This window comes from Leptopilina boulardi, unplaced genomic scaffold (genome assembly GCF_019393585.1).
Source record: "Leptopilina boulardi isolate dan_hultmark-lab unplaced genomic scaffold, ZJU_Lbou_2.1 LbouV2_197, whole genome shotgun sequence".
Taxonomy (NCBI): Eukaryota; Metazoa; Arthropoda; class Insecta; order Hymenoptera; family Figitidae; genus Leptopilina; species Leptopilina boulardi.
Window position 1 is genome coordinate 26,643 of NW_026137748.1, and position 19,937 is coordinate 46,579.

General features: G+C 27.4%; 1 protein-coding gene and 1 long non-coding RNA gene across 5 annotated transcripts in view; both read right to left on the reverse strand.

The window, feature by feature from the left end:
- Nucleotides 1-6,978: 6,978 nt before the first annotated feature.
- On the reverse strand, nucleotides 6,979-8,165 carry LOC127278174 (uncharacterized). The gene is made up of 3 exons (XR_007842455.1): nucleotides 7,955-8,165; nucleotides 7,495-7,601; nucleotides 6,979-7,285 (listed from the first exon to the last, which is right to left on the reverse strand). It is a non-coding gene; the product is annotated as an uncharacterized LOC127278174 (long non-coding RNA).
- Nucleotides 8,166-10,965: 2,800 nt separating this feature from the next.
- The window catches only part of LOC127278166 (uncharacterized), a 251,505-nt gene continuing 242,533 nt past the window's right edge, over nucleotides 10,966-19,937 (reverse strand). Inside the window, exons 1-5 of one of the 4 annotated variants that reach the window (XM_051299741.1) lie at nucleotides 18,814-19,251; nucleotides 16,597-16,717; nucleotides 14,686-14,967; nucleotides 12,777-12,860; nucleotides 10,966-12,659 (exon numbers count right to left, since the gene is read on the reverse strand). In XM_051299741.1, the coding sequence (XP_051155698.1) occupies nucleotides 12,106-12,659; nucleotides 12,777-12,860; nucleotides 14,686-14,967; nucleotides 16,597-16,711 (1,035 nt within the window). In that variant the 5' untranslated portion in view covers nucleotides 16,712-16,717; nucleotides 18,814-19,251 and the 3' untranslated portion in view covers nucleotides 10,966-12,105. Of the gene's footprint in view, nucleotides 12,660-12,776; nucleotides 12,861-14,685; nucleotides 14,968-16,596; nucleotides 16,743-18,813; nucleotides 19,252-19,937 lie in introns of those variants that run through there. The other 3 variants (XM_051299744.1, XM_051299742.1, XM_051299743.1) reach the window with 3 other exon arrangements.

A 19,937-nucleotide genomic window follows, 5' to 3' on the forward strand; every position in this document is an offset into this window, starting at 1 on the left:
AAGCAGTTAACAAAAATTAAAAATTATTAAATTAAAAATTAAATAATATTACTGCAATTTATCTGAAAAGAAAAAAATTTGTGCTTTGCAATACACATTCTGAGTTAAAGTCTCAGCTTATATAGTATTCAAGAATGATCTCAACTGTGAGAAAGAAAAATTATCACCATCTAGTGGCGTAACTGTAAAACTATAACGATGATCTACATCTATATTAAAATTTCCCATGTCAAACACCATGTCAATTCCCCATGTGAAATCCTTTATAATTTTTATAAAAAATTTCCCCATATCAAACCCTATGTGAAATCCCTTATCATATTTTTGAAAAATTTTCCTATGTCAAATCCCATGTCATTTCCCATGTGAAATCCTTTATCATTTTTATGAAAAATTTTCCTATGTCAAATCCCATGTCATTTCCCATGTGAAATCCTTTATCATTTTTATGAAAAATTTTCCCATGTCCAACCCCATGTGAAATCCCTTATCATATTTTTGAAAAATTTACCTATGTCAAATCCCATGTCATTTCCCATGTGAAATCCTTTATCATTTTTATGAAAAATTTTCCCATGTCAAACCCCATGTGAAATCCCTTATCATTTTTTTGAAAAATTTTCCTATGTGAAATCCCATGTTATTTCCCATGTGAAATCCTTTATCATTTTTATGATAAATTTTCCCATGTCAAACCCCATGTGAAATCCCTTATCATATTTTTGAAAAATTTACCTATGTCAAATCCCATGTCATTTCCCATGTGAAATCCTTTATCATTTTTATGAAAAATTTTCCCATGTCAAACCCCATGTGAAATCCCTTATCATTTTTTTGAAAAATTTTCCTACGTGAAATCCCATGTTATTTCCCATGTGAAATCCTTTATCATTTTTATGATAAATTTTCCCATGTCAAACCCCATGTGAAATCTCTTATCATTTTTTTGAAAAATTTTCTTATGTCAAATCCCATGCCATTTCCCATGTGAAATCCTTTATCATTTTTATGAAAAATTTTCCCATGTCAAACCCCATGTGAAATCCTTTATCATTTTTATGAAAAATTTTCCTATGTCAAATCCCATGTCATTTCCCATGTGAAATCCTTTATCATTTTTATGAAAAATTTTCCCATGTCCAACCCCATGTGAAATCCCTTATCATATTTTTGAAAAATTTACCTATGTCAAATCCCATGTCATTTCCCATGTGAAATCTTTTATCATTTTTATGAAAAATTTTCCCATGTCAAACCCCATGTGAAATCCCTTATCATTTTTTTGAAAAATTTTCCTACGTGAAATCCCATGTCATTTCCCATGTGAAATCCTTTATCATTTTTATGATAAATTTTCCCATGTCAAACCCCATGTGAAATCCCTTATCATTTGTTTGAATAATTTTCCTATGTCAAATCCCATGTCATTTCCCATGTGAAATCCTTTATCATTTTCATGAAAAATTTTCCCATGTCAAACCCCATGTGAAATCACTTATCATTTTTTTGAAAAATTTTCCTACGTGAAATCCCATGTCATTTCCCATGTGAAATCCTTTATCATTTTTATGAAAAATTTTCCCATGTCAAACCCCATGTGAAATCCCTTATCATTTTTTTGAAAAATTTTCCTTTGTCAAATCCCATGTCATTTCCCATGTGAAATCCTTTATCATTTTTATGATAAATTTTCCCATGTCAAACCCAATGTGAAATCCCTTATCATTTTTTTGAAAAATTTTCCTATGTCAAATCCCATGTCATTTCCCATGTGAAATCCTTTATCATTTTTATGATTAATTTTCCCATGTCAATTCCCATGTCATTTCCCATGTGAAATCCTTTATCATTTAATTGACATGGGAAAATTTATCATAAAAGTGATAAAGGTTTTTACATGGGAAATGACATGGGATTTAACGTAGGAAATTATTTCAAAAAAATGATAAGGGATTTGACATGGGGTTTGACATAGGAAAATTTTTCTTAAAAATGATAAAGGATTTCACATGGGAAATGGCATGGGATTTGACATAAGAAAATTTTTCAAAAAAATGATAAGAGATTTCACATGGGGTTTGACATGGGAAAATGTATCATAAAAATGATAAAGGATTTCACATGGGAAATAACATGGGATTTCACGTAGGAAAATTTTTCAAAAAAATGATAAGGGATTTCACATGGGGTTTGACATGGGAAAATTTTTCATAAAAATGATAAAGGATTTCACATGGGAAATGGCATGGGATTTGACATAAGAAAATTTTTCAAAAAAATGATAAGAGATTTCACATGGGGTTTGACATGGGAAAATTTATCATAAAAATGATAAAGGATTTCACATGGGAAATAACATGGGATTTCACATAGGAAAATTTTTCAAAAAAATGATAAGGGATTTCACATGGGGTTTGACATGGGAAAATTTTTCATAAAAATGATAAAGGATTTCACATGGGAAATGACATGGGATTTGACATAGGTAAATTTTTCAAAAATATGATAAGGGATTTCACATGGGGTTGGACATGGGAAAATTTTTCATAAAAATGATAAAGGATTTCACATGGGAAATGACATGGGATTTGACATAGGAAAATTTTTCATAAAAATGATAAAGGATTTCACATGGGAAATGACATGGGATTTGACATAGGAAAATTTTTCAAAAATATGATAAGGGATTTCACATAGGGTTTGATATGGGGAAATTTTTTATAAAAATTATAAAGGATTTCACATGGGGAATTGACATGGTGTTTGACATGGGAAATTTTAATATAGATGTAGATCATCGTTATAGTTTTACAGTTACGCCACTAGATGGTGATAATTTTTCTTTCTCACAGTTGAGATCATTCTTGAATACTATATAAGCTGAGACTTTAACTCAGAATGTGTATTGCAAAGCACAAATTTTTTTCTTTTCAGATAAATTGCAGTAATATTATTTAATTTTTAATTAAATAATTTTTAATTTTTGTTAACTGCTTTCAGCATAAAACATTCAACTGAAATTATACCACATAAAAACCTATATTGTTTCCTATATATAAATCCATGTGAAATCTTAGGTTGATATTTCAGAATCTACATGAAATCCCATGTGATTTCCTATGTTCAAATCCATGTGAAATCATATGTAAGAATGCACATGAAATTCTATATTGATTCCTACATTAAATCTTGTATGTAAGATTTTATATAAGGAAATCTTAAGAATTTCATATAATATTTTTTTTAAGATTTGATGTGAGTTAATTATGAAGGAAATTGAAAAAAGTAATATGTCAGAAAAATTATAGGAAATACTGTAGGAATTGACATAGATTTCAATGTGGAAACAACATAATAAATTCCTGCATGAAATCATACACCAAATCGTGTCCGAATTTCATATATGATTTCACATGGAATTCCATGTGGATTCCTATGTGGACCTAGGATTTTATAACGGTTTTTATAAAGGAACCTATATGGAATCATATATAGGATCCCATGTGGGGATTTTCAATAGGGATTATATTTTACAATTAAGTCTTATTTTCCTACTTTTAAACCAGTCAATAATTTTATCTTTATTTATTTATATAGGGGAGGATGGGACAAGGATAGTTAGGTAAGATATTTTTGGATCTAGCAGTGAAATTTAAACTGGCATCGGAAAAAGAATAATATCGTTCAAAAGCCTGTTTATTTAGCTACAATTTTGCTATACATTGTAGATGGCAATGCCTTCGAGATAATATTGGAAAAGTAAAAAAAAAAATTTAACTATCCTTGCCCCACTAGTGGGGCAAAGATAGTTGAAAATTTGTTTTTACTAAGAATGATACAAAAAATCATGAAATTTGATTTTCCATTGTTTCAAGGTATCGAATTATATTTGTCAAGAATTAACAATAAAAATTATTGTTCTAATTAAATCGAATCATGTTTAATACAACTTAGCACTTAAGGATGAGCATTTTTATCAAAAAAACATGTTTTTTGTGAATTTTTTGAAAAACAAAAAAATTATTAAATCGCGATCCATAAAAAGCAATTAGCATTTCGTTTGCAATTAAAAAATTGTGTTAGCCAGACATTACCTTATCATAAGTATTACAACAAGGCACTAACTAGTTTTGCCCCGTGAGCGCTTTTTTCGAATTATCACAAATTTTTAGTACAAAAAATTTTTTTTTTTAAAAAAGCAATATGATATTCGTTTTCAGCACAAAATTTTATACCAGAAAACATTTACGTAAACAAATATATTTAATAAATTATATCCGCAAAAATAAGATTGAATAATAAAAATAAGGTGAAAATATTTTAGCAAAACTGAGATTTAACACAAATGGGCACGTAGCTTCTACAAATAGTGTCCCCGCAAGCTCAAATTTTTACTGTCGTCTTTTGGTGTTAAGACGAGTGTACATGATAAATGACCCGTTTTTTTGACGAGCCGTTTCTGTATTAGAGCCACTAACTATCCTTGCCCCTTAACTATCCTTGCCCCACCCTCCCCTATATATATGGAAAAATCTTATCTTCCAGATAAAAATTTAGAGTATGAAAAAAAATTTTTTTATTTGATCGCAGCTGAAAAATAAGGTTTATTTTAAAAAATGATAAATATACATTTAAAAAGTATTTGAAAAATATTAAAAAATCCTCACTTATTTATTATTTTTTTAAAAAGGAACAAATTTTTTTACTATTTTATTTTAAAATTATTATTCTTAATAATACATTTTTTATAGTATTTTAGTTTCATTTTCGTTATTAAAATCTTTTAATTAAAGAATAATAATCTTTGTATTCATTTCTTCATTCATTCACATTTTCTTAGTACTTGAATTTTCTCATTATTATTAGATTATATATACATATGTATATATCTTTACTTTGATAATTAGGGTTCTCGAAGGTTTCTACCTGAAATTTGTTTTGTCAAAACAACTTTCAGTTGAGGGTTTTTTTGGAAAAACTTTTTGGTATTGGATAATTTTAGCATTAAAGATATTTGGATTTTAAGGATAAAAAATTATATTGGATAACATTAGTATCGAATATATTTTGATATTGGAAAAAAATATTGATTATTTGAATATAGTGGAAGTTGGTTTTTGGAAAAATTTTTTGGTATTGGATAAGATTGGTATTAAAGATATTTGGATTTTGAGGATAATAAAATATGATATTGGATAACATTGGTTTTGAATATATTTTGATATTGAAAAAAAATTGACTGTTTGATAATAGTGGATGCTGGCTTTTGGAAAAGTATTTAAATAGAAAGAAATAGGGTTGAATATTGTTTTAAGGGTTGAAGTTGTTTTATGGGTTAAATAATAGTTTGTGAGTCGAATATTGATTTGAATAATAATAAAAAGTGCAGAGGAAAATAAGTTAAATAATAATCATTATCGAAAATGATGTAATGTGGAAAAAGATTAAACAACGCTAATTCACGTTCATAAAAGACTATCATTGTTGCATTAGTTAGCTGAATTATAGTTAATGAAATATTTTATAGGTGAAACACATGTAAGTAAATTTTTTGAAAGCAAGAAACTAAAATAAACGATTACTTTTGAAAATTAGCTTTATCGACAGTTTAAAAGTTCAAGAAGGATACCATGTCGAACATAAAAGAGTATTTTATTTTAAATAATAAAGATTTTAAGAATATTGAAAATGTAAATGAAATGTTAAATGATATGCATATGTATAAATTTCAAGAATTATTAAAAAATGATTCAAATTCTTTTTTCATTATGCAAAGTAGTTTGTAATTACAAATGCTTGATTTAATTATTCCAATTGGAGAAAGAGATAAACATATTCAAATAGTTTTTAGCGGTAATAACAATTCTGGTCATTGGATTTGTGTTTATTACGATGGAGTAATATTTTTTTAAGGCTATTTATTATTTATTAAGACTATTTTTTAAAGCCTTAATGCAGGGTGTTTGAATATTCATCAAATAGAATATTTAATTAGATTTTTCCCTTTTAAACCAACAGAATTTTTTGTAGGTGTTGATCAACAGCCGATTGGTACAGTTAAGTGTGAAGTATATGAAATAGCATTTGCTGTAAATTAAAAGATTAATTTATGAAACTGATAATAATATAATGAGCAAGCATTTGATATCATTTTTTGAAAACAATTAATTAAATCATTTTCCGGCAGTTAGAATGTCTAATATTAGGATTTCGATTTGTAGAGAATCATTGAAATTGTCTTTTCATAAATCGTAATTTTATTCATTTACAATTTTATATGTATCGTCTTTCATAGAGAAGAAAAAAGCGTGGATTGCCACATGTGCGTTTAACTAGATGTTTACGTACACAAATTTGCGATTCAGAAACTTTAAATAAAATGATATGTGCTGAAATCACAGACGAAATAAAGAATCCAGAACTTTATAACGTCATTGTAAAGCGATTTTAAGTTCATATGGGCCTTGTAGTAAACAAAAGAGGACTTCACCCTGCATGGATCCTGAGATGGGTCAATTAAATGTATTGCTGACAATTCGATGATCGTAGCATATAATCTTTATTTGAGTACAAAATTTAAAGGTCATATTTACTGTGCAATAATAGGTATTATATTATTATAACACCATAAGGTTGAAATAGTAATACAGTAATCATTACAAAAATAATATTATTATTTTTGTGAGATCAAAATTCTAATAACTGTCCGTCAAATAAAAATAAATTTTTAATTTTTTATAAAAAATTATAGATACCACGCGCGTTTACGCGCGTTTCTTTTAGCTAGTTTAGATTATAATGTTTGAAATTTTTTAAATGTTCTACGCCTTTATATTATCTGTAAATTTTAAATCGCTTAAGTCGGAGAAGTTATTTTCTTATCTGAAAAGCCGATAAGTTCATGAATTTCAAAATTAGATAATTATATTCTTTAGATGGCTTCTTAAGTGTATCATAATAATATTCCCAAAATTTGCATTCGTGTCCTTCCTTGTTCACGAATTTTGAGATAAATTGTTCTTGATTTGTGGCAAGGTAAACAAACGATGTTTCAAATAAATGTTTATTGTCTTTATCGACATATTGCTTCAAAATTTCTTCTGTCAATGTCTCCAAAGTATAATCTACGTTTTCTTTTAAAGTAATTTTTCTTTTTCCTCCTAAAGAACCAGTAGTACCAAATGATCCTTCAAAATTTTTTTTTGTGCCACCAAGTAAAGAAAACATGTTTCTTTGTTTCTTTGACAATTTTTTGCTGGCGTTTATTACCAATTTTTGGACCAGACTGAAAATCATAATCTGCACTTAAAATTATCATCATTAAAATAAATGGTTTATAAAGAATTTATATAACAAAAAGCAAACAACCATTTCTTAAAGTCTCGATTAAAGTTAAAGATAAGAACATATATAAAATATCATTTATGACAATTAAATAAAAATGCAACAGATAAAGCAATTACTTGGTAATGTTTGAAATTAGAAACACTTTACCGTTTTCTTTTTAGTCGATTTCTCCAAATCATTTTTATCTAATTCACTACATATTTCGTGAAACCTTTTCCTCTTGTTTGCACCAAGGTCCTTTGGAATTGGAGTAACTAAAAGAGATATTAAAATCATTAGTGTATAAATGTTTTATTTAACAAATTATTTATAACATTAAAATTAGCATAAATGGTTAACAAGATAGTAGCTTTAAAAGAATTTTACTTAAAAAATATTAATTTTATTAAACAAATGCAGTTATTTTATTTGAGAATATTAAAAATTCTAAGTAAGAATAAGAAATTTCTGTACGCCCTCATGAAAAGGGACCACTTTAGCACTAACTATTAAATTATTAAACATAAAATGTATTATCAACTAAAATTATTTATTTCTTAAAAGGTGATAAAATTATAAGAAAAATAAGACCTATAAGAAGTGATTAATCCATGATAAAATTCCGTACCTGTTGATACAACAACGTCGTAAACCTCGACATTTTGCTCTAAATGATAGTGATGCTCATCAGTTTCCAACAAAAATGTTTTTCCATTTTCAGAATATTCCAATTTGCTTCCTTCTGGATAATTTTCGGTGATTACCGATTTTTTTAGCAGATTATCTTTAACCTTCACGTATCTAATATTGTTTTGAAATTTTATTTCAACGGTTCTAGAATTTTGATTCATCTATAATAACAAAATTATATTAAAATCAGTTTTCAATAACAATTTAATGATATAAACTTTAAAGTACATTAATTGTTTTATTAACGTTAAATGTTTATTGAAATCTTATATATATTTTGTACCTTAATTAAATTAACTTTGTTTAATAAAAATTGTTTGATATATAAAAGTTCTGTACAATTTGCCTAAAATGTGATCAAATTGAATTGTTTATTTTTGTTCATAGTAATAAAATAATAAAATTATACTTAAAGTACATGTTTTAAAATTACGATTTAATTCAAGTTTCAAAACTCTCATGAACAAAAAATTCTTTTCTTAACTTTCTTGGCAATAAGAAAATATAATTAAACCACAAAATAAATAAATAAAAAAAATTACGCATATGCTTGGTTTTGAAGAATTTTACGTTTTCAAATAGCGGATAATTTAAAAAGGAATTTTTCTTCATTGAAAATTAATTTTAATAACAATAAAATAATAATTTATAATTATTATTTGTTGGAATTTCATTGCAAAACAAAATTTCTAAGTTATGCGATTAAAATAGAGACATTATTACTTTGGATGTTTTCGTCAATCACTGGCAGTAACTAAAACCAGTGAACAGTGGTACTCAATGTGAAAAGATGTTGGCTTTTCAGTAATTGGTCACTTTCCGTAATAGCACCTTAAAGTCGTTTTCTGTTTGGCGCAGAAATTGCAGCCTTCAGAGAGCCTGCGACAAAATATGAAACGTGCCATAGGTTTTTTCGAAACGTAACCTATTTTTCGGTGTTTTCTTCGAAATTCTACTCCCACCACTCAACTCTGTTGCTCTAAATTTGCTGCCAGTTACTGGATAATTTTTCTAAGCAGTTAAGAACAGCAGTAATCCCAGTAATAAAAAATAAAAAAAATTATCACTTTTTTTACACTTGTCTAACGCGTGTCTAATTGATTAACATTCAATTAAGAAATTAGACATCACAGAAAATAGTTGGCAAATCTTCGATTGTCTCCATAAAAATAATCAAGAATCGAAGATTTCAATTTTAACCAAATAACCACGAGTTTTATGCAATTTGTGCAGATTTTGTGTGTGTCTCAAATTTATTTTTTGTCGTGATGTCGCATTATTAAACACGCGTGGTTCATGAATTGTTGGTTCCTAATTGTAAATACAAGTGACAACAACAACAACAATAAACACAAATATTTTGGACGACAAATGAAATAAACAAAATAATCGAATTATCTTAAAGGAATAAGTTGTCATTTCAAAGAAGGAAAAATGGCAGAAGGTTTGTAGTCTTTAAAATTTTTAAATAATTTACATTTTCTTCAAAGATCCATTATTTTATGTATATATTTTAAAAGAATAGAATTATGCGTAAAAAGTAAAGCAAATCCGTAGAATTGCGACGTTAACTTATTTATTTTAATTATATTTTAAAAGATTTTAATCTGAAAAAATACTATTCAATTATTTCTGAATATTAAATTAAAATTTTTATAAATTGTCTAATTATTTAATCAAATTATTTTAAAAATTGTACATATATACATATATTAATTTCATATTTAAAATATTTAAGAAATGCTTATCAAATCGTATGAAAATTGTCATTTATTTATTTTAATGATTTTTATTCTTATTTATTCTATATTTCTTAATTTGTTAAAAAAACGACAAATGGAAAAAAAATAAACTGCAAAATTATCGGCAACTATTGATGAAAAAGTGAAAAACAGCGCGATATGCTGTTTACTTTTTTCAGTGCATTTGATTTTGACTCATGTGTAAATTATTTGTAGTTCTTTAATTAAAATTCAAGTTGCAATAATAAAGTTTTTTGTTTCAAAAATAAAGCTATTGCTGATGAACAAATAGTGTTGTCGATTATGGCAGCTGTTGTCATGATTTTCGATGACGAAGAGGAAGAAGAAGACGAGGCACGAATTTTAATCGCAGCGGCTTCAAAGGAAAAAGTCCAAATTCCTAAAACGGAAGACTATTTCGAAAGTATAATTCCAAGATTCTCAAACTCAAGTAAAGTATACTAAATAATAATTATAAATTATTTTATTAAGAAATTAGTATTTAAAATTTTTGAAAAGACTATTTTTGCGAAGAATTTTAGTCGATAAAAAAAAATTGCATAATTTTAGGAGACGAATTTTTTTTTACTAATTTTTGATAATTATTAAATTAGGTAGGGGAAATTTAAGTTGAAAGTTTTAGAAAAGAATTACTGAATTTATTGAAAATATACAGTTAAAATAGATATTTAAAGGAATTCAAATTCAGACGATATAAAAGTGGAATGTTTGCAAAAATCTAATGAAATAAAAAAATTTCAGATAAGTAATTGATAATAATTGAAAACTGTAGTAAATGACTCCATTTGTAAAAAGATTTGTTTAAAATTATTGAAACTAATTAATTTTATGAACAACTTTAGAAAAAAAATAATTGAATTTTTGAAAGATTAACAACTAAACTGCTGTTTGAGAATATTTTTAAGTAAAAAAATTGAAATGTTCATACTTTACGTCTGAAAAAAAGGATATTCAAATTTTACAGAACAATTGAATATTTCAGTTTTGTAAATTAATATTTTATATTTAAAAGAGATATAATTATAATTTTTAACATTAAAGCTCTGAAACAATATTATAAAATACATTTTTTATAATCTAGAAACAAATTCTCTTAAAATGAAAAAACATTATGTTTAAAAGGCATCACGACTTTACACAGCATTTCAGTTGAAATAGTTTTAGAAAATATTGATATTAGGAGAACTTATATAAAAATTTTAGAATATATTTAATCGTATGAATTACTTAATAATTAATTAAACATCTTCTGTGAATGATTAAATTTTTAAAGAGTTTTCATTAAAATTTTTTAGATTAATTCCATTTTTAAAGAGTTACAATTGAAATTTTTGTCATTATAATTAAAACTGAATTAATGATTAAGAATTAAAAATTTGCAACAATAAGTTGTTAATCAATCGACGATTTTAACATTTTTATCCAAAAGCCTAAAAAAATCGAGTGTTTGAGAAATTTTACTTCAAATTTTTGAATGTACAATTGATGAGAACACTGTATAGGTATGGAATTCTGGGTCCATCGTGTACAGAAATGGGACCCATCAACAATATTGACCCGCAACATTTCTAGATGGGTTTCATCAAAATGTACATACACGAGGATCCCAAAGTGGACAGTGTTCTTTTCAAAGGCATGTGATTGATAAATTTTCAAATAATTACAATTTTGAAGAATTATTAGTTTTAATTACGATTTAATGACAATTGGTAATTATTTGCAGCTTTTCGCAAACATTTTAGAATGAATAGGACTACTTTTGAAAATTTGAGTCTGATGCTGAGTCAGGATATTATTAATTTTGCTCCGTACTCGATTATGGTACGGTATTGTACGTCTGGTATTGATTGGAACACATTTTTTTATATCACAATCAGAAGAGTGAATTTTATGGTAGCTCTTCTATAGTTAAGATAGTAATTACTCTAATAATACTCATTAAGAAAAATTTCCATAAAGTTAACAGTAACTTTTTCGTCACAGGAATAATCGAGTACGGAGAAGAAAAATACTCATTATGCGTACATAAATTTTTGTGCGCAACTAAAACTGAAAACAACAAGAAGAGAACGGTTTCAAAATGTAACAAAACAATCATCGTTTTTCATTTTTCACTTCAAATTTAAGTTATTTACTTTATTTGTTCCGAAACTGATCAATTTTAAACTAGAAAGACGTGAAAATATCAATTCTTTGAAAAATAACTTGAAATCGGTTAAATTCAAGCACAATAAATTCTTTTTAAAAAAATATCAAAACGTCTATGAAATATCAGCGGTTAAGTTTCATTTCTAACGCTGTAAAAGGAGAACAAAAATAAGTCGACTTATCGTCTCTTAATTAACGAGTCGCGGACATCTTTCATTATGTCCAATAGTGCGTCTTTTCGCTCCAAATTTTCTTTGTGACGAAAATTGGCATCATCGTTCATTTCTGTCATCGAACATTCTGCATCCGGCTTCTTTGCCTTTGCGCGCTTTAATCTTTTTGGAGAAATTTCGATTTCATTACCATTAACATCAATTATGGAAGAAACTTTTCGTTTGTATCCTGCCAGACTCGAAGCCACTGCCGGCGGATTTATTTCGGGCCTTTTGTACATAAATTTATGCATTTCCTTGAAGGAAGTCGACTTTGACTCCTTTGACGGACTTGTTCCGGTTTGTTTACTCCGATCAATGGTGTTTTTGTAGGTTCTACATAACGAATCCCATTTTGATTCACATAGATGCGCACTCACATCATGTCCCTTTTCTACCATTACTTTTGAAAGAAGCGACCAAAACTTCTCCCCTTTTAACTTGCATGTCTCTTTTAGTGACGAATAACAATTTATCAATGCCTTGGTCATGTCAGGTGTCCACTGTGTACGCGTTTTCTCTAAAACAAAAAAAGTAGAATATTGAAATAGTACAATCCACAGCAATTAATAATAAATTATTTGAAAATATATTAATTTAAATTACAAAAAATTTACTTTTCAATTAAAAAGCTTACTTGGCAGTATCTTTTCGTTTCCCTCATCGCCACAACGTGGTTTTGTCATTTTTCCCTTGCCAACAAATTTTTTTAATTCCGTTTCTGCAAAGAAAAAAGAAACAAAAAAAACGAAAATTAATTGAATAAATCGTAAGTTTTAAATTAATTGCAATGTTTATTAAACTTGTGTAAAGATTTAAATGTCCCAGTTAAATAAATGTTTAACGTAAAACTTTCCTGAACATTTAAATTACATTTTCGCCTAAGTCATTATAGCGAAAATGTATTGGACATGTTCAGGAAAGTTTTGCGCTAAATATTTATTAAGTGGGAAATTTAAATCTTTAAACAAATTTCTATAAACATTGCAATAAAATATTTCGAAAATTTAAAGTAAATCTTTAGGAAATTTTCAGGAAAGTTTCGCTGTTGTGTGGGCTACAATACACAGTGTATTAGCATGTATTTTTTCTCAACGAATCTTAATTTTCAATCATAATAGTCATATTGGTTTTAAATTTCGAAATAAACTCAAAAAACTGCTAAATAACACAAAAACAAGAAAATTTTTTGCCAAGACACTATACTAATGTATTCCGATGTATTTTTTTCCCACGAATCTGAATGTGAAATTAAAATTGCTATATTTAGCTCAAACTTTTAAAATAAATTTTAAAAACTGTCTAAAGACACAAATTTTTGAGTTTATTTCTAAAGGTTAAGCCAATCTGGAAATTCTGGTGTCAAACACCCTGTGTGCCGTTTACGTGATTTTTAGAAAGTGTGCCAGAGTAAAGAATTAATCGAATTTACTGAATATATCTATTACACGAGTCCATCTATAAAATACACAACACGTTAAGGTGAGAAGGGGAAAGAAGGGTTGCATATTTTTTTGTGACAATTGTGATAAAGAGGGGGTTGTGTCATCGTTTGTAGTCTGACATTACAAAGTAAAAAAGTAAACATACATTTATGTATTTTGTATTATTTGTTTGAGCATATAATTTTTAAATATGTTTAATAAATCATGTTGAGTAAATTATTATTTTTTTCTTTTTTTTGGGCGGGAAGGAGATATTTTCTTCTAATGAAATAGTTTGTAGGAATTTACAAAACACAATTTTTAATAATAAGGACATAACATAAATTTTTAATACTTTAAAAATATCTTATGAAAAAATAATGATATTTTACTAACATGTTTAAAAATGAAGGGGGGAGGTCAATCAATTTTGAATTTTTGTAAGACAGTTTGTCAAAAATTTGACAAGATGTGCCAAGGGGAGTAGTGGGGTTAAAAAAAGGAAAGAACTGTGTGTGTTACTGACGACCCCGAACCAATTTTTTATACTTTCATTATTCTGACGTAAACATTTTCATCAAAAACCCCTAAGTACCTCTGACTCAAATTTAAGAGCAATTGGTTACAATTTTTGGTTTTTCAATGTTTTTGTCTGCAAAAACAATTTTATCCTATTACATCTAGGCATGTGCGGTAAATCGGTATACCAGTTTACTTTCAAAGTTTTTGTGGAAACCGGTGGTCGGTTATGAAATCCCGGTTTTCGGTTTTTTTAAACCGGTTTTTCGGTAAATGCCGGTTTTATTATTATTATTTTTTGTGATTAAGCAACTGTTTAGAACCGTTTTTTTACAAATATATTGGTATTTTAAATATACCGTTTTTAATATAATTAATAATCCGTTTTTGGATTTTCAATTCTACACAGGTCTGCCTACATCTCGGTTAAAAGTAGAAAATGTTTGCAAAATTATGCTCAAATGTGACAAAATAATATGTAATGCCCACTAATATGTAGGCCTCAAGCAGTCCATTAAAACATGAATAATATTATGTAAATTTTAGATTTCTTGATTAATATTGTTCTAATTGATATTCTCCTAAGTAAATTTATAAACCAACCTAAATCCATTTTCTCACAATTCTCCTGACTCTGCTCCTGATCCTGAACCTGATCATGATCCTGATCCTGATCTTCATGCTGATACTGATCCTGATATTGATCTTGATACTGATACTGATCCAGCTCTTGCTCCTGTTCTGCTTCTTCGAGGTCGTCCTCATCCTGTCCGTAATCAAGTTGATCTTGATCAGCATTTGACGTAATTGCGACAAGATATGGCGGTGGCGATATGTCCATATTTGGCACCTTTTCAGGTGGCAAATATATAACGGTTTCTCGTCCTAAAATGAACATAAATATTCAACTAATTTAAAAAAAAATTAACGATGTTTCCAAGGCTTTTAAGGTATAGCAAATAAATATTTTCGAGGATCACCATTATGTTATTCGTAAAATTGTAAATCTAAATTATTTGTAAAATCACAAACTCATAAATTTTTTCTTACTGATGAACTATGTAATTGTTAACGCTTATTACTGCCCTTATAAAGTTTTAAATGTTTAAATGAACAAATTTAAATAATATTCTATTTTAATTTTATATTTTATTATAAAAATTAGCATTTTGAAAAAAAAGTATCTTCAAAATTGAAAAAAAAGAAAATTTAAAATGAGTAAAATATACGGGTTTTAGATAAAAAAATTAAATGAATATTTACTGAATAAGACCCCGAATATCATATAAATAATAATAATAATAGTAATAAATAAACCTTAAATTTTTGGAAGTATAGATCTATTTTCAATTACCTATAACTTAAAAATGCTTGATTTTAAAAATATTTCGCCAAATAAAAAAAGTTTATTTTCTCCTTGACGATTGGGATGCAGTTTACAAAAAATAATATTTTGCATTTTTATTTTAAAAATTAAAATTGTTTATAAACAAATTCATTTTTTCCAATTTTTTTTTCTTAATTTTTATCTGAAAATGGTAAGAATAGTTTACATGTAGTTTTAGAGTGGGCCTGATAAAAATATTTGTTAATAATTTGTTTGAAAAAAGCAATTATTTTTTTCGTTTTTAATTTGCATTTTTATGTGTAAAATGTAGGGTTTAAGTGAAAAAAAACTTTTTATTCTAATAAATGAAAATAAGAATTAAGAAAACAGTTTTAAAAATGTATATTAAAAATAATAATTGTTTATAAACAAATTTATTTCTTTGAATATGGGGCGTTTAAAAACTTTTTAGCTTTATTTCTTGTCTAGGAATGGAAGAAACAGTTTGCAACCAATTTTGGAGAGAGAAAAATATTCAAATTGAAAAAAATGAATTTGTTTATAAGAAATGATGTTTTAAATAAAAATTCCAAAATTATTTTTTTTGGTTCACTTTATTTAAAAGTCGAAGAAAAAGCAAATTTTAATCTTTTGACGAAATTCTTCACAAAATCAATCATTTCGAGTCAAAGGTCATTGAAAGTAACCCGAGCCCGACCTGACAAAAATTTAGCCCTATACCCGATTCGAGTTTTCGGGATTTTGCACACCTCTAGAAAGTTCAAAACTTTACAACACCCAATTTATGTTTATTAAACAAGAACAAACTTTATTTGAAATATTAATACAATTTTAATATTGTTTATCGCAAAAAAATTTCTAATGTGCACTGTAAAAATAACTACCCATTAAAAAATGCTTGTGTAATACATTTTTTTAATTGTATCAGTTCATAAATGAAATTCGTTCAATTACTTCTCTTTTTTAAAATAGTAAAATACGTTCAAAAAATGTTAAATTACCTAATCGAAAAACAAAAAATGAAATAATAATGTTGAGTGTAAACTTATTAACATCAATTAATTTTAAAACTCGTTCATATTTAAATTCTTTTGCCAAATTATATATATAAATTATATTTGGAAAATTCACATTGTTGTGAATTTAATTGAAAGTACGTTACTTACCGTTTGAGTCCAGGGCAAAACACATAATCAAATTGCTGTTGTCGGGATGATGAAGCATTTTACCCGTTGTCGGGTCAAAAATAGCTTCAACCATTTTATAGTGCTTATCACTCATTTTCTTCTATAGTTTGTTAAACAAACTGGTCATCAAAATAAAAAATCGGACAAGTGCGAGTTACACTCGCACTGAAATCGAGGGTTCCGTACTCGAAGCGAACTTATTTGGTATAAAAACAAATGTTTAAAAAATATGTGTTGTATGACAACTAATATAAGTGATACAAAAAGGAACAATTTTGTAAAATTCAAGAAAATTGTTCCTCTTCGTATCACTTATATTAGTTGTCATACAACACATATTTTTTAAACATTTGTTTTTATACCAAATAAGTTCGCTTCGAGTACGGAACCCTCGATTTCAGTGCGAGTGTAACTCGCACTTGTCCGATTTTATTTTTTAAAAAATATTTTACTAAAAAAATATAAGAAACATAATTTTATTTCAACTCGCAATATTTTTATTGTATTTACATTTTAAAAATATATTGAATATTAAATTTTATCTTTCTAAGTCAAAAAGAGATAAAACTTAAGATATTGATATAAGGCTAGTAGCTGCTTGTCAAGGAAAAATCGAAAGTTATCTAAAAAATAAAATTTGTTTATTAATTCCAGAAAAATCAACTCCAATCATCCTCGCTATATTTTTTTTGTAATCTACACGTAAAAATACGTCAAAATATATAAATTTGAATCACTGTAGAAAAACTTTTTTCGTTTTTTGCGGAAAAATACATTTTTTTCTGAAATTTATCATTTTTCTTCAAAAATTTGATAAAAATTGATCATCAACTCCAATCGCGCTTACATTTTTTCCCTGTATTTTTCACGCAAAAATTGAGTTTTACAGCAAGTCTGAACAGTCTGGATTAAATATTGTGTGCGCTAGGGAGAATAAATCATTTTTTTCGAAATTTTTGATTTTTCCTTGACAACGCTATGTAAATTAATCCGAATCAAGTTCGCTACAATTTTCCTGTAATTTTCACGTAAAAATACGTAAGTGTGTCAAATTTGAGCTCTTTATGTCAAAAGATGTGACCGCTAGGGGGGGGGTACATACTCATTTTTAGGTATTTTTCGTAAAAATTCATGGTTTTTCCTTGACAACGCTATGATAATCAACTCCAATCATGCTTGCTATATTTTTTTTGTAATCTACACGTAAAAATACGTTAAAATATATAAATTTAATTTCCTTTAAATAAAATTTTGTTCGTTTTTGGTGGAAAAATACATTTTTTTCCTAAAATTGTCATTTTTTCTTGAAAAACTTGATAAAAAGTTAATCATCAACTCTAATCGTGACCGCTTTTTTTCCCCTGTATTTTCCCCGTAAAAATACATTTGTATACTAAATATGATCTGTCTGGGTTGAATATTGTGTGCGCTAGGGAGAATAAATTATTTTTTTCGAAATTTTTGATTTTTCCTTGACAACGCTATGTAAATTGATCCGAATCAAGTTCGCTATAATTTTCCTGTAATTTTCACGTAAAAATACGTAAGTGTGTCAAATTTGAGCTCTTTATGTCAAAAGATGTGGCCGCTAGGGGGGGGGGGGGTACATAGTCATTTTTAGGCATTTTTCGTAAAAATTCATGGTTTTTCCTTGACAACGCTATGTTAATCAATTCCAATCAAGTTCGCTATAATTTTCCTGTAATCTACACGCGAAAATACATATGTGTACTAATTTTCAGCCCTCCAGATAAATTTATGTGGCCGCTAGGGGGGGGGGTACACGATTTCAAAAAAACCGATATTAATAGGGTTCCGAACCGAGTACGGAACCCTAAAAAGAGGAAAATAAATTAATTAATTAACAAAAAGAGAGAAGAAGAAAAGAATCTTCTCTTCTTTTCCCATTTCCAACCCTTTTCCCACTCTAGAATTAAACAAAATATAAATATGAATGCATATATGTCATTTCATCACACTCAAGAGGAAAGAAAAAAAAAGGAAGGAGAAAGGTGTTATCTTATAAAGGGTACTTGAGTATATTTAGAGTTTATATATATATAGATATAGAGAAATTTAATCAGGAGTAGGATTGTAACGACAGTGTAATTTCAGTTCAAAATTTGATTTGCTTCAAGTTGACTATTATTGAGTGTCAATGTATTCAATTATAATGATTAGATTGGAATTTACGACCTTCAAGCATCAGTTGTTTGTATCGGAGACAATAGCGATGATGACTCAGATTGGTGATTAGAAGCCAATATACAGTGAATTGAAGCGATTCCTGATTTAGAGTTTATGAATATTATATTTTTAGTTTCAATATTATAGCACATTTATATTATTTTCCAAAAATAAGAGAAGTATCCAATCGATGCACTGTATTTTAAATGGTGGTATGACACACAGGGAGATCTCAACTGAGTAAATCAAAAATAGATTTTGGAGTAGTATAAGTTATTATCGAATCCAATTTCTTTAAAAAAAATCACGTTTTCACACAGATCACAGTTCGGTTAAAACAAAACTAATATTTGTGGGTTTTTAACACACAAAAGCAAAAATTGTTAAGAGCGGTACAAATTAAATGTTCAAAAAGACACAAACAGAGTGAGGGGACGGAAAAATACGTCCATCCTCACAGACATCACAACGATGAATCCACTTACACATTTGACACTCAAGTGTTTGATTTTAGAAATTCATTCACAAAGTAATCTTTAACGCCATCTAGTGTATAACGCGCGTATCACAGCTGCCGCTGATGGTAATATACATATATGGTAACTCAACAACTGTATGCATTGTACACTTAAAACATCTATTATTGAGTAATTATATCTTAATTTATTGTTATTATTGTATAAATAAGACCTCTAAATGTCTATTAACCATTCCTAATAGTTATTTACAACATATTTCGTCGATTAACGACAATTTTTCACAAGTAACCGAAACGTAACCGAATCGTAACCCAATTCGGTTACTACTCGGTTTACCCAATCCGCCAGGGAGGAATGTTTTAATAATTTAAATTGTAAAAACGTTTTTAAACGCTATTTATAATATGATGATATTTATTCAGGCATGTTTATATTATTTAGCTCTTTGGCAGGATAAATTAGGATTTACTGCTGTTTAATCAGCTAGACAATTATGTTAAAACCATTAACATAACCTCAATATAAAAAGTCGTAAGCATACAATAACCAATAAAACTATAATTAAAACATTATCTTAATCTACAATATTAGCTGTTAAACAATATTTATTTATCTTTTTGTGTTTTTGTCTCAAATTTGGAAAGCAATTACATT